This window comes from Ovis canadensis, chromosome 18 (genome assembly GCF_042477335.2).
Source record: "Ovis canadensis isolate MfBH-ARS-UI-01 breed Bighorn chromosome 18, ARS-UI_OviCan_v2, whole genome shotgun sequence".
NCBI lineage: Eukaryota > Metazoa > Chordata > Mammalia > Artiodactyla > Bovidae > Ovis > Ovis canadensis.
Genome location: NC_091262.1, coordinates 55,460,249 through 55,474,735, shown reverse-complemented (window position 1 = coordinate 55,474,735; position 14,487 = coordinate 55,460,249). Strand labels below are relative to the sequence as shown.

Genomic DNA, 14,487 nt, shown 5'->3' with positions numbered 1-14,487 from the left:
TGTATCTTCCTTAGTTACATGATTTTTTTTTTTTTAGGGTAGGATCTTGAAAAATACATATTAAAAGGGAAGGAAAGTTACTTGGTGGATAATGTATCTTCCATACAGTCAGATTTAACCAAGAAAGTATATATTAAGCCTGTTAACCTTTTCAGGTATGCATTTTATTGGTTTGTTAGTGCTGTTCTGTGTTCTTAAGAACCAGATGTTTGTTAACAGTTTCAGTTTTTTGTTGTTCATATTTTTCATGTTTGATTTATTTTTTTAAAATATAATTTATGTCATGGTCACTAATAATTTCCCAATTAATGAAATGTACAGGTTAGGGAAAGATTTTCCGAAAAGTGTTTAATAATACAACATTTTATGTATGTGGAAAAATACTTGTGCAACTTCCTATGAAACTGTAATTATTTTAAAGTACAAGGCTGAAGAAAATTCTAAAATAAGAAAAATACAGTTCAGATTATGGCTTATGAAGCATAACAGTAAAGTGAACCCCTGTGAGTTCAGCTCAACTGGCGCAGAGGTTAATGAATGTTGGCGGTAACAGACTAGAGAGTAAATATTGTAGGCTTTTCAGTTCAGACAGTCTCGGTTGCGCTTGCTTGGTTCTGTTGTTGCAGCTTAAGAGCAGTCATAGCTCATCTGTGAATGAATGAATGCAGCTGTGTTCCAGTAAAACTTTATTAATAATAAGGGGAAGTGGGCCCAAATTAGCTATCCCTGAACTAGAACACTGATAACTTTTGAAGTTTATCTGTGTGCTCCTCTTTAATACCATTCTTTCTGCCCTACCTTTAGAGGTGATCACTATCCTGAATCTTGCATTTTTCAAAAGTGTATCACATGTACATGTTTCCCTAAACAGTTCCTTGTTTAGTTTTGCTTGGTTTTGATCAGGCAGATGGTATCATATTGTTTCTGAGGCTTAACTTGTTTTACTCAACATGATATTTCTAAACTTCCTCTATATGCAAGTATGTTCTTGTTGGTTGCTGTGTAATATTTAATTGAATATACAGCAACTTAACCTTCCTGTTCAGTGAAATAACCAAACTATTTTCCAAAATTTTTCCATATGTATATCCATAGTAAATGGGAGTAACCATCAATCTACTTGTTCACCAACACTTACTCAGATATCAACTCTTGTTTAATTCAATAGGTGTAAATTGGTATCTCATTATAATGTTATATGTATCTGGTTCCTGATGCTTTAAGTGTCATACTGTATGTTTATTGTTCCTCACTATTTCTATGAAATCCCTATCATGCATATATTTACCTATTTTTAGGTAAAATAATGATTTGATTAACAGAAATTCTATTTTTTTTCTTGGCTGCACTGCATGTCTTATGGAATCTTAAGTTCCCTGACCAGGGATCGAACCTGGGCCCCGCAGACATTCTTAATTTAAATGTCAGATTTATCAGGCTTTTACTTCTTGGTTAGTACTTCCGACCTTTTGATTTATAAAATATTCCTGCATGGTTATAAACATACTTTTTTTTTTCCCTCTCTATAATGTTTAAGGTTTTTGTCTTTCACATTTGTGTTTAATCGATCTGGAATTTATTTTTGTGTTTGGAATGACATAGGGTTCCAATTTCATTCTTTTTTAATATGGATAACACATTGTCCCATACTTTACTAAATAAATCCATGCTTCCTCTCTCTGGTAAATGCCAGAGCACAGTCTGTTTCTGTATTTTCTTACCATATTCTATTGATGGGTTTGCCCATTTCGGTGCCCATACTACATTGTCTTTATAATAATAATAAATTTTAGTGTCTGTTAGGGCAAACTTTTTGGCCTTTTTCATCTTTAGGCATCAGTTCAGTTCAGTTGCTCAGTTGTGTCCGACTCTGCTACCCCATGAATTGCAGCACACCAGGACTTCCTGTCCATCACCAGCTCCCAGAGTTCACCCAAACTCATGTCCATCGATGCCATCCAGCCATCTCATCCTCTGTTGTCCCCTTCTTCTCCTGCCCCCAACGCCTCCCAGCATCACAATCTTTTCCAGTGAGTCAACTCTTCGCATGAGGTGACGAAAGTATTGGAGTTTCAGCTTTAGCATCAGTCCTTCCAAAGAACACCCAGGACTGATCTCCTTTAGAATGGACTAGTTGGATCTCCTTGTAGTCCAAGGGACTCTCAAGAGTCTTCTCCAACACCACAGTTCAAAACCATCAATTCTTTGGCGCTCAGCCTTTTTCACAGTCCAACTCTCACATCCCTACATGACCACTGGAAAAACTATAGTCTTGACTAGATGGACCTTTGTTGGCAAAGTAATGTCTCTGCTTTTTAATATGCTATCTAGGTTGGTCATAACTTTCCTTCCAAGGAGTAAGCGTCTTTTAATTTCATGGCTGCAGTCACCATCTGCAGTGATTTTGGAGCCTCCCAAAATAAAGTCTGACACTGCTTCCACTGTTTCCCATGAAGTGATAGGACCGGATGCCATGATCTTCGTTTTCTGAATGTTGAGCTTTAAACCAACTTTTTTGCTCTCCTCTTTGACTTTCATCAAGAGGCTTTTTAGTTCTTCTTCACTTTCTGCCATAGGGTGGTGTCATCTGCGTATCTGAGGTTATTGATATTTCTCCTGGCAATCTTGATTCCAGCTTGTTCTTCCAGCCCAGGGTTTCTCATGATGTACTCTGCATAGAAGTTAAATAAGCAGGGTGACAATATATAGCCATGACTTACTCCTTTTCCTATTTGGAACCAGTCTGTTGTTCCATGTCTAACTGTCCGGTTCTAACTGTTACTTCCTGACCTGCATACAAATTTCTCAAGAGGCATGTCAGGTGGTCTGGTATTCCCATCTCTTTCAGAATTTTCCACAGTTTATTGTGATCCACACAGTCAAAGGCTTTGGCATCAATAAAGCAGAAATAGATGTTTTTCTGGAACTTTCTTGCTTTATCGATGATCCGGCGGATGTTGGTAATTTGATCTCTGGTTCCTCTGCCTTTTGTAAAACCAGATTGAACATCTGGAAGTTCAAAGTTCACTTACTGCTGAAGCCTGGCTTGGAGAATTTTACGCATTACTTGACAAGCCTGTGAGATGAGTGCAATTGTGCTGTAGTTTGAGCATTCTTTGGCATTGCATTTTTTGGGGATTTCTGTGGGATAAACTGTGTTTAAGAGATCTCATTTAGCAGCCCTACAGTGCATGGGCACAGCTCAATTGCACGTTCTTGTGTTGTTGTTCCCACTCTGATTTTAGCTCATTTTTTATTTCAAGCATTTTATGATCATTTATTTTGGCGGCTAGTGTGGGCTTGACCTTGGAAAAGTCTTTCTTCAAGTCTAGCAATGCAAATTATCTTTTATCCAAAATCTAAAGTGTATTTATAGAAGAAGGCCCTTTAGAGATTCTAATCTGCCCTACTTATAGTAGTAGAAATCCTTAGGAATAAGTTCTTACTTTTATGTATTCATCTTATTTTCCTTAAATGGACGCACATGCACACAACCCTCTGAACTAAATTCTATTGTATTTAAACCAACTGAATGTTGCAGAATTTTTAAGAATTGTAATATCTTAGCATCTTGCCAATACAATTTAAATATTTTTCGTGTAATCAGCCATAATCCCCCCGTCTTATTTTAGAGGAATACAAAAATACAGTGGATTTGTTTTTAACTTCCATAACTAAAAAATTCTCCCCTGGTTATATAAATGTTGTTTACTAAGGTGAGAGATAGTAAATAGAACCAACTTTGTTCTTTTTTTTTTTTTTCAATAAAATGACAAGTCAAAAATAATTATTTGCACTTCCCTCATGGCTCGGTGATAAAGAGTCTCCCTGCCAATGCAGGGGACTCGGGTACCCTCCCTCATTTGGGAAGATTCCCACATGCTGCAGAGTTACTAAGCCCATGTGCCACAATTATTGAGCCTGTGCCCTAGAGCTCGGCAAGTAAAACTGCTGAATCCCACACGCCTTAGAGCCCATGCTTTGCAACAAGAGAAGCCACCACAGGGAGAAGCACACGTCCTGCAGCTAGAGAAAAGCCCAAGCAGCAGCGAGGACCCTGCACAGCCAGTAAATAAATAAATGTTTTTTATTAAAAAAGGAGACTGTCAATCATAGTCTCTCTCTCTCAAAAAAGAAAAAATTATATATATAATTCTTTTTTTCTTTTAGAAACAAGAAACAGCATGCAGTATTTTTCTAGCAAACACACATGAATAAGCATTACCAGGATTTCTTAGAATACCTGGAAACCACATGCCATAACAGCATAGTAAATTTATTCCAGTGGCACAGCAAAAGTAATTCCATTGAATTTTTGTATTGCTACAGGAGATGAAAGCTTCACTCTATTTGATCCCAAGGCAAAGTGTAGTCATCCTTTAATAAATATTAGACGAGTGAACATCAGTAAAATGATGTTAATACCAGTGGTGAGAATGAATAGAAGATTGAAAGACTACATGCAAGCGAATGAAAGAGAGTGAAAAGAGGAGGTGATAAGAGCTTTTATGACTGCAGCTTTTGGGGAAACATTGGCTCTGCTTTTGCTTTCTCAAAAGTGAATTTGTTTTATGATTCTGTGTATTTTGATGATTATTGTTATTTGGTGAGTGCGTTCCAGATGAAGTTTTCTACACTTGGATTTTTTTCCAGATTTTTGTGCCTCCTGTTTCTTTGGCCTGTTCCTTTTCTGCATAACAGAGTTTAGTTTTCACGAATGCAATGCTGTAAATGTGGGGGTTTAGTAAGAGTTTCAGCTAATAGCCAAAATAGTAATAACCTTAGATATATATAGTTTTATGAGATATGATAGAAAAAATAGCTAAATGGTTTTCACATCTGACACTTGTAATTCCTCTTTTAACTTCAAGTCACACACTATAAAAAATAATAAATAGGGACTTCCCAGGTGGTTCACTACCTAAGAGCTCACATTCCAGTGCCAGGGGTGTGGGTTTGATCTTTGATCTGGGAGCTAAAATCCCACATGCCTTGCAGCCAAAGTTAATGTATGGCAAAACCAATACAATATTGTAAAGTAATTAACCTCCAATTAAAATAAATAAATTTATATTTAAAAAGAAAAAAGAAAACAGAAACAGTATTGTAACAGATTCAATAAAGACTTTAAAAATGGTCCACAGTTAAAATTTTTTAAAATAATTTTAGTAAATAAAAGCATTAATGATCACATATATAATACATATTTTATCTTTATATGTCAATATGTTGAATATTTATACATTGTTATATAACTTATACAGTTAACATATACTTTTTCTTTTACTTTAAGGCTCTCTTCAATACTAAAAACCTATGGAAGTCCTTTGAAAACACCATCAGTAGTTTATAGACAAAGGCTTTATGAATTGTTGATTTTATTATCTCCTGAAACCTATGAAGGTAAGTGCCTTACACCTGAATGTTTTACTGTTTGTGATTAATACAGTGCCTGAACAAATGGATCATATGGCATTTACTTTGTGCTTTGTGTTCAGGAGGTTTGGGGAGTTCAGTCTTAACCCATGTGTTTACCATTTTATAGTAAACACTGTTGTTCAGTCACTAAGTTGTGTCTGACTCTTTGTGACCCCATGGATTGCAGCACACCAGGCTGCCCTGTCCTTCACGATCTCTCAAAGTTTGCTCAAGTTCATGTTCATTGAGTCAGTGATGCTATCAAACCATCTCAACCTCTACTGCCCCCTTCTCCTTTTACCTTCAGTCTTTCCCAGCATCAGGGTCTTTTCCAGTGAGTCAGCTCTTTGCATCTTTGTGTCAGGTTGCCAAAATATTGGAGCTTCAGCATCAGTTCTTCCAATAAATATTCAGGGTTGATTTCCTTTAGGATTGATTGGTTTGATCTCCTTGCAGTCCAAGGGACTCTCAAAGGTCATCTCCAGCACCACAATTCGAAATCATCGATCAATTTATAGTAAATAAAATACATTAAAAAAGAAAACTGTTTCATGTCTTGCTGTCTTCTCTCTTTTGAGAAAAATGTCCCTTGTTTCAATGTGTGAGAGAGAATGAGTCACAAAGATTAGTCTTGATTCTACTCCAGGGTTTTCCACAGAATATATAATGCTAGTCAATTAGAAATTTGACCATTCCCTGTTTTCCTTCTAGAGTGCATATCTATTGTACACATTGCCTTGCATTATTCCATTCTTAACTCTGTCCAGATAGCACTTTAATCTTGAGTGGTATACCAAGGTATAATTTATGTTATAAAGTTTATAATGTAGGTTTTGCTTTTATTGGGCTCAAGATGACTTCAGAATACTTGAATACTGCATTTGGTTAAAAAAAAAAAAAAAAGCTTGCCCTTATTTTGCAGTTAGTTCTGTATCCGTTCTTGTAAATTTCAAATACCGTTTTAAGAAAATGTATTGCTACTACTACTGAATAATTTAAGATGTTTAAGAGGTGAAAGTTGAAAATGATCTCTAAAGTGAGCATCTTTTTTTTTTTTTTTTAATTTTCAACTAACTAAATTAAGTTAATCATTACTTCAAATCTATTTCTTTTGGGGAGTTCCTTGGTGACCTACTAGTTAGGATTTCAGGCTTTCTCTGCAGCCCGGTTTCTGTCCCTGGTCAGGGAACTGAGATCCCACAAACCACTTGGCATGGCTGGAAAAAAAAAGAATTTATATGACTTTTCATCATGGTTATCCAACAAAAACAGAATTTTGTCACAATAGTTGCTTAATTTTCTTAAGTTTATGGAACAAAACTTGGGTTCCTAATATTTATTTCCTATCTTAGTTTTGTTATGGATCTGCATTCAAGTATTTTAATTTTCTCCACACTGAAAATTGCTTCTCATTAGCGTCAGAAAGTGGTGTATTTCTACAAGAGAAGCATATTTGCATTTTAAAACTGAATCATCTTTAAGTACTTTGTTCAGGGACAGTTAGGCGGCCAGCAGTTACTTTAAATGAGAAATGGAGATATACCACTGTTCCCACATTTAGCTGTAGTACCAAACATAGCTTGCATGTTATGCCACCAATAGAATTATTTTCTTGAGTATCACATACTGGTAACTAAACTAACAGACTCTTACTTGCTTCATTAAGCTTTTATTGATCCCTGTCCACTGTCTGCAATTCCTGTGTATAATCTCTCCTTTCTCTAAACATAGCTATACTCTTTTTTTCATCCTCTATGAAACTTAGTATTTCCTACCTTCATTTTTTAGTTAACGTGTGTGTCTTGTGTCTTATATCTTCTTCAAGGGAGGATTGTCAACAGAGAAGTCCCTGTTTAGTAATTACTAAAACATCAAATTATGATAGTGAAATTGTTTAAAACATCCTTAACTCTAGTGATACACAGTGAAATATTTATAGATGCAAGTGATATGCTTTCCAGGGATTGGTCCAAAATAGTGTGGAGGGTGATGAGATAGTCAATTGAGAGTATAGGTGAACCGAGATTAATCTAGCTGGTTAGGATGAGTGACAGTCATTTGCTGGGGTGGTGGGGAGTTAGGGTGCCATACTACTACTATTATGCCTGCTTTGTCGGCCTTTGTTACTCTTTTTTCTTTCTGTTTTTATGCTCCATGTCATTTTACTTTAAATGATGGTAGTAGTATTTATTTAGTGTATAAAATATACATACACATGTACTTTGAGATGTTTGTTCTTATCCTGTGGTCAGCAACACATAGTTGAGCTTTTCATTGGTAGGGCATTTCTCAGGGAGGAGAACAGATTAAAGAGGCTGTGATAGATTAAAGTTAGCTGATAATGTAAATTAACGTTCACCCTGGGCTCTTTAAACCCCGTTCTCAGACCTGTTAACTGCTATTGCCAAATTGCTAATTGCTCTTTTTCTGTGACTCAACAGGAAACCTCAGTGCTATCCTCAGAGAGCTGGCTGCTGACCTGACCGCCCCTGATGTACAGGTGGCAGCATCCTCATTTTTACTCCCGCCCCTCTGTCATCAAGATGATCTTCTAATATTAAGTCCTTTGCTACAAGAGACTGACCATAGATTTATTGAAGAACAGGTATGGTCATTTTTCAGTAACACTTGGATTGATTCAACCTATGAACAGTGGTTTAATTTTATTTTTTTGTTGTTTTTTTTTTAATTGGCCACATTGCACGGCAAGTGGGATCCTACTTACTCAACCAGGGCACAAAGTGCCAACCACTGGACCACAAGGAAGTCCTGAATAGTCGTTTTAAAATCTTACATGCAATTTTTTTTTCTTGTAGCTCCTGCTTGGTAGTGGTATTGCTTGTGGAAGTCTTGAGTATGACCCTTACTCTATTTACGAGAAAGACGTAGAAGGAGATTCGGTGCCTAAGCCCTTACCTCCAATGCTGTCAGTTACTAGCTCTGCAGTCAAGCTGTTTGGAGTTGTATGTGCTCATGTGGGAGAAGCTCAAAGGTAAACCATCTTCAGAGGTTCACTTAGCTGAAATGTCTTTCAGGTTTGGTAATTTGTTCAGTGAATGCATAATAGACTGGTAAAAAGGAGGTTGTCAGAAGTTCTCATTAATATAAAAGACTTCTTATAGATGACAGATGAAGGTGAGATTAAAGGCTCTTGTTTAATTATTCAGTGGGCTAAATATTTAATAAGAATTAATGAAGTCAGTGATTAGATTAAACTGAAAACTGCTAGGCAGTATCATGGATGCAATGCTTTTCCCACATTAACTTCTCATTTAGCTGAAAATACGAATATAAAACTCATTGACACAAAAACAGTGATTTATGAGCCAGTGTTGCAAAGGGAAACACTGGTTGTCTGAATATACAAAATCTCATACTATATCTTCAGTTTAGTGGATTCAAAAATTAGATTAAAATAGGTTAGTCTTCAATTTGGTGGATTCACTTCACTTGAAATGAACTTTGGTTTTTAAAAATTATAAAGACTGCTAATGATTTCTCATTGAAGGTAACAGGGTAATATTTTTCTTGGGGATCAGAAACCACTACTCATGTCTAGTATCCAGGAAATTCTGTTTTTATCTGAGATACTGATGGGAACTGAATCTCTCCCATAGGCTGTGCTGGTTAACAATTTACAGAATATTAACTATCTTCATTCATTCATGTTCATTCTCTTTGTTTCTTTTATGCTAGACCAGCAACAATGCTAGCTCATAGCTTTTATATAATTTTATCAGTTATGTCTTCCAGAGAACACAAATTAGGTAAGGGATTTACTTTGGTCTCTTTGATGAAGAATCGCAGGAATATTTGAGTCTTGTCAGCAACACATTTCTGAAACAGGCTTTTGGATAGTCTACTTTTAGTGGATAGAAAACAAATAACATTTATGTTGATTTTTAATAACTTCATGTTGTTCTATTTTAACTGATAATAGTACTTACTCAGTATCATATGGTATATGCATATTTTGAGATTAATTTCAAAAGATGATTTGAAGTTTGTAACCTATAGTTCACTGTATACTATAACTATAAAGTTATGATTATACTTGACAATATGTGACTAAATTATAAATGAATGCTGTAGCACTAAAAGACGAGAGGAAAATCACAGTGGTCTGGAATTTTTAAAGAATTACTGACGGAGAGAAGATTTGAACTAGTGTGTAACTGTGTTAGTATATAGTACATACAATTAATTTCAAATACTTAATTTGGATTAATACCGCAATAACTGCAGCCTTATGGGCAAAAGATTTAAATTAAGCATGTTCTTGAAAGACTGTTAAACTCTTTGATAAGTTTCAGATAAAAAGTGGGGGAAAAAGCATACTTCTTACAAGCTTTCCTTTTAAAAAGTTAGTTTTATTGCTCTCCTAGAGAAGGTGATTTTCTTTTTGATTTTACCCAGATTTATTGCCCAGTTACAGTTTCAAGGAAGTGGTTTCTTATTTCTGTTTTTTACAGTTTAATGAACTTTAAAATGTGCCACATTTCTTTTTATCCCATCTGGATAAAAATAACATATAGAATGAATATTCAGGGGAGGAGAGGTTTTGTTTGTCGTAATGAAAATGTTGTAACCTAGTAAAGAAAGCATATTCTCTTTGAAGTCTTAACTGAATAAAAATAGTAGGTGGTAGTTTGGAGAGTTTTAAAGGAAGCGGTCTGGCAGGATCCTACATTTAGCAACTATTAGCAATCTCCAGTGGATGCCCTTAGAGCACCACAGAGAAACAGAGGTAGCAAAGTTGAGTTTCTAGTTTCCTGTTGTTACCCCAGAGATGTTACTTGTTTACAAGGCAGACCCTTCTCTGGGCCATACATTTGCATCTCTAGAAAAGAAAGGTCTTCAAGTACCTGTATTCAACAAGTGAATGTTTTCAAGTGTTTTGTTGTGGCGGTTATCTTTGTGTTAAAACAGTTTAAAAGAAACTCATAACATGAGGTTGTCCTGAAATTAGAAATAGGTTTTTATTACTTTATTTATGCACTTAGAAATTAAATTATCTTTAAATCAGTGATTATTTTGACTGTAGGATTCTAAAACTAAGAAAACTTTGCATTGATAATTTTAAAGCACTAAAATGTTGAAAGCTCTGGAATATCAAGATGTTTTATACAGAGAATAAATTATTACTGATCTTATACATGTGTTATTTATGGTTACTTTCCAATATATTTGCACCTAATTACAAAGAATGGATTACTTAATTCATCTATATTAATAAGTACCTTGACTGTACGTTGCAGTCATTTGGATCATTTTTTAAAACTTTTTAAAATGTAGGTTCTGATATAATAGTAATGGTATGCATACTACATTGGACATTAAAAATTTTTAAACTCCTTAGGTGATTCTGGCATTCAGAGAACAGTGCTAAAAATGTATAAAGTAATGTAGAGTGTAAATTGATGGAGAGGGAGGAAAAGCATAGTTATACCTCTCAGTAGTAAAAATTTTCCCCATTATACACCCTCTCTCTGAATGTATAAGAAAGGTAAATCAGCATTTTCAATATTTATGTCTTTCCTGTTTACTTAATTACTTGTATGTTTTCATTTCATCCAGACTCAAACGTTTTATTATCTAACTTTGTTCTGAACTAATCAGTTCAGTTCAGTGTCTCAATCGTGTCCAACTTTTCACGATCTGATGGACTACAGCGTGCCAGGCTTCCCTGTCCATCACCAACTCCTGGAACTTGCTCAAACTCATGTCCATTGAGTCGGTGATGCCATCCAACCATCTCATCCTTTGTCATCCCCTTCTCCTCCTGCCTTCAATCTTTCCCAGCATCAGGTCTTTTCCAGTGAGTCAGTTCTTTACATCAGGTGGTGAAAGTATTGGAGTTTCAGCTTCAGCACCAGCTAATTTTCTTAATTATATTAATATGAACTAATAATTATATAATTGATACTACTTAGGAATACAAATTCAGTATAACTAAAAAGTGGTCATCTCCATCTTCCTGAAGAGTCAGAGTGTTTTCTTGTGATCCATGTCAAAATATGGGAATAAAGGATGGGGCAAAACGTTTGGGCTCTGGTAGTCTCATTTAGGGTCTTTGTCTTATGAATGTGGGCAAGAAAACAGTGCAGGTCAGATTTTATTACAATATAACAAAATTCTCAAGCTCTAATCTTAAGTATTTTTTAGTACTTTCAACATGACACAGTTTCATTATAACAGGTGACTAGGATATGGTCTAATAATGATGTTTTAGGTTTTAAATTCATAAGCCTGACCATATGTTTACCCTTAATTTTTCTTCCTGCAGGGCAGGTTGGTTATAAATATTTTCTTGAAGCATAATGATTTAAATATGGTCTGGAAAACAGAAAAATTTTATATAATACATGTATTGTGTTATTTGTAATAAAAATTAGAAATGGCCTAAATATCCCAAACTAGAGAATTAGTTAATTAATTCTAATAGCAATTGAAAATTATTTCAGTATGTGTGGAATCTGAAAAATACAACAAACTAGTTAATATAATGTAAAAGAAGCAGACTCACAGATACAGAGAACAAAACTAGTGGTTACCAGTGGGGAGAGGGAAGGGGGGCAGAGAGCAACATGGGGTAGGCAACTGAGAGGCACAAACTGTCGTGTATAAAATAAGCTACAAGAAGATACTGTGCAATGTAGGGAATATAGTTGTTTTAAAGTAACTATAAATGGAATATAATCTTTAAAAATTGTGAATCACTGTATTACATACTTGTGACTTAGACAATATTGTACATCAGTTATACTTAAATTAGAAACAAAATCACAGGAGGTCAAGATAAAAAACAAAAATAAAATTATTTCAGTATAATAGTTAATAAAGTGGGATTAATGTTTAGGGAAATAAAGTTATTGACAAAGTATGTACACTGTGAAACCAGTTTTTAAAAAATGATCCATATATCTGGAGAGACTAGACCAAAGATGTCAAAATATGGCTTTCTAAATGGTAGGATTTTGGGTAAATTTTATTTTTCTTTCTTGTGCTTTTCTGGTTTTAATTTATTTCGATGAACTGAATTAACCTTGAAATAGGAAATAAATATTTAAATAGACTACTTAAGAGTGACTATGATTTTCCCTAAATTTTTAGTGATTCACTGTGTTTGTTCTCTGAATTGATTTTATGTATAATGCTTTCCTCGAGTAATATAATGTTACCTCGCATACTTTCCTTTTTTTCTGACTTAACTTCTTCCACAACTGGGTTTATTTAAAAAAACGTAAGTTCCATATCTATTCTGTTTTGATAACAGAATTATCCTTTGGAGCAGAACTGTGTTTGGGCCTTTTGGGCTCAACAGAGTGATAGAGATTTAGTTTAGGGCTTTAGAAATATATTGGAAGTACAGCAGAGTTGAGTAAAAGTATACCCACATGCCATCTTCAGCCAGTCATGCCTGTTTTCACTCACTGGGTTAACCCTAACCCTAACCCTGATGTAAAGGGAGAGAAGGAGAGAAAGGAAATCCAGAGCTCTGAAGCAATGTTTATAAACAGAATAATTGGTGGGGAGAAAAGGGGGTGATTTTTTTCATGGTTAACATATCTTTAATCTCATCAAATGGATTTTAAAACTCCCGTGTTATAAGAACATGAAAAACAACTCACATTGTTTTTTAATACATTAAAACCTAACGAGCACATTCAACCCCAAACCAAAAGTGATATGCGCATTCATTATAGGTGGAATTGTAAAATTGTGAAAATAAGAATATTACTCTGCACTAGTAGGAGGATGGTTGAATAAACTGTAGAATGTGTATAGTAAAATTTGGCTTCCTGAAAATTATCTAAGAATAAAAATGATTTGAAAAGTGATAAAGAGGTAATGTTAATGAGAAAGGCAAGTGTAAAAACTATGTTATATATAGTATGATCCCCACATACATGTTTAGGGTACAGTTGGGGTTCAAAAGGTTGTGCTGCTTCTCATAAACTGAAGTCCAGGCTGCCTTTAAATTGAAGCAATGTATTTGAGTCCAATAAGTCCTGTTACTAAGAACAAAAATGTTGATGCAGGTAACTTTTAAAATACCCTTTGTTTAGAAAATAGTTGCTGAAATAGCCAAATTTTCCCAGGTAAATCTGCTTCAAGTGATACATGTTATTTGTTTTTTTCCTCCCTCAGTGTCATGACACATAGTCAAAATACTTCTGCATTGCTATTAATATATTTTCATTTCCCAAAAGGCTTCAGTGTATTTGACAACAGTTTATCTCATTTCAGTAGCTCCAATAAAAATGCAACCAAACAAATTTAGTAGTGGATTCTTAATATCACCCTTTGACTTAATTTCTCTTTGAATCTTGTTTCTGATTTTAGGCTTCTTGTCTTGGAACAGCTTTTGGACAGTATAAAGCATACAAAGGGGGCTCGTCAACAAGTAGTTCAGTTACATGTTGTTTGTTCAGTTTCTAGTTTCCTGAAGGTAAGTCTATTTTTTCAAAAAAATTCCCGCTTACTTTATTTTCTTTTTTCCCCTAATATGTGGCCAACTGAGTAGGTTGAGGGAAGATGTTTTTAAAAGGCGGTTTCCCCTCCCCGCCATTTTTCTTGATGTTTCAGGATTTGTAATTCCCCTTTTACTTTTTCTCCATATAAAACTTGTTGGTCAGAAGTCAAGCCTATAATACTATTTTAGAAACATGCTTTAACCTACCAAGCCTAATATTGCAGACCTGGGATTGGCAGATTATGGCCTATGGACCAAATCTGGCTCATTGTTGCATTTATGACGTACTGTTTCTAAGTAAAATAGGCTTCGTTGGTCATTTATTTTATGGAAATCCCTATTAATGTTCTTTGAACACATATGTAGTACAGTGATATTTGATCACCATATTTGCCTGGAGGCTTAAAATTCTAAAGTACTTCATGAGAAAAATTAAATTACATTTGTATGTTCAGTGTGTGTTTCTGGTGGTGTGATTTTTTTTTAAAGTAGTAATCACTGAATATGAACATATTTGGTTAACCAGAATATATATTCCAAACTGGATAAGAGAATTTACTACAGTTGTAAGTTTGGATTGTTTTTTACATATT

General features: G+C 34.8%; 1 protein-coding gene across 8 annotated transcripts in view; it reads left to right on the top strand.

Annotated features, from left to right (window-relative positions):
* Positions 1-14,487, top strand: part of HEATR5A (HEAT repeat containing 5A) — a 97,461-nt gene that overhangs the window by 39,358 nt on the left and 43,616 nt on the right. For all 8 annotated transcript variants that reach the window (XM_069559445.1, XM_069559444.1, XM_069559442.1 and 5 more), the window contains 4 exons: positions 5,294-5,403; positions 7,860-8,023; positions 8,235-8,410; positions 13,765-13,870. In XM_069559445.1, coding sequence (XP_069415546.1) covers positions 5,294-5,403; positions 7,860-8,023; positions 8,235-8,410; positions 13,765-13,870 — 556 coding nt within the window. The remainder of the gene's footprint in view (positions 1-5,293; positions 5,404-7,859; positions 8,024-8,234; positions 8,411-13,764; positions 13,871-14,487) is intronic.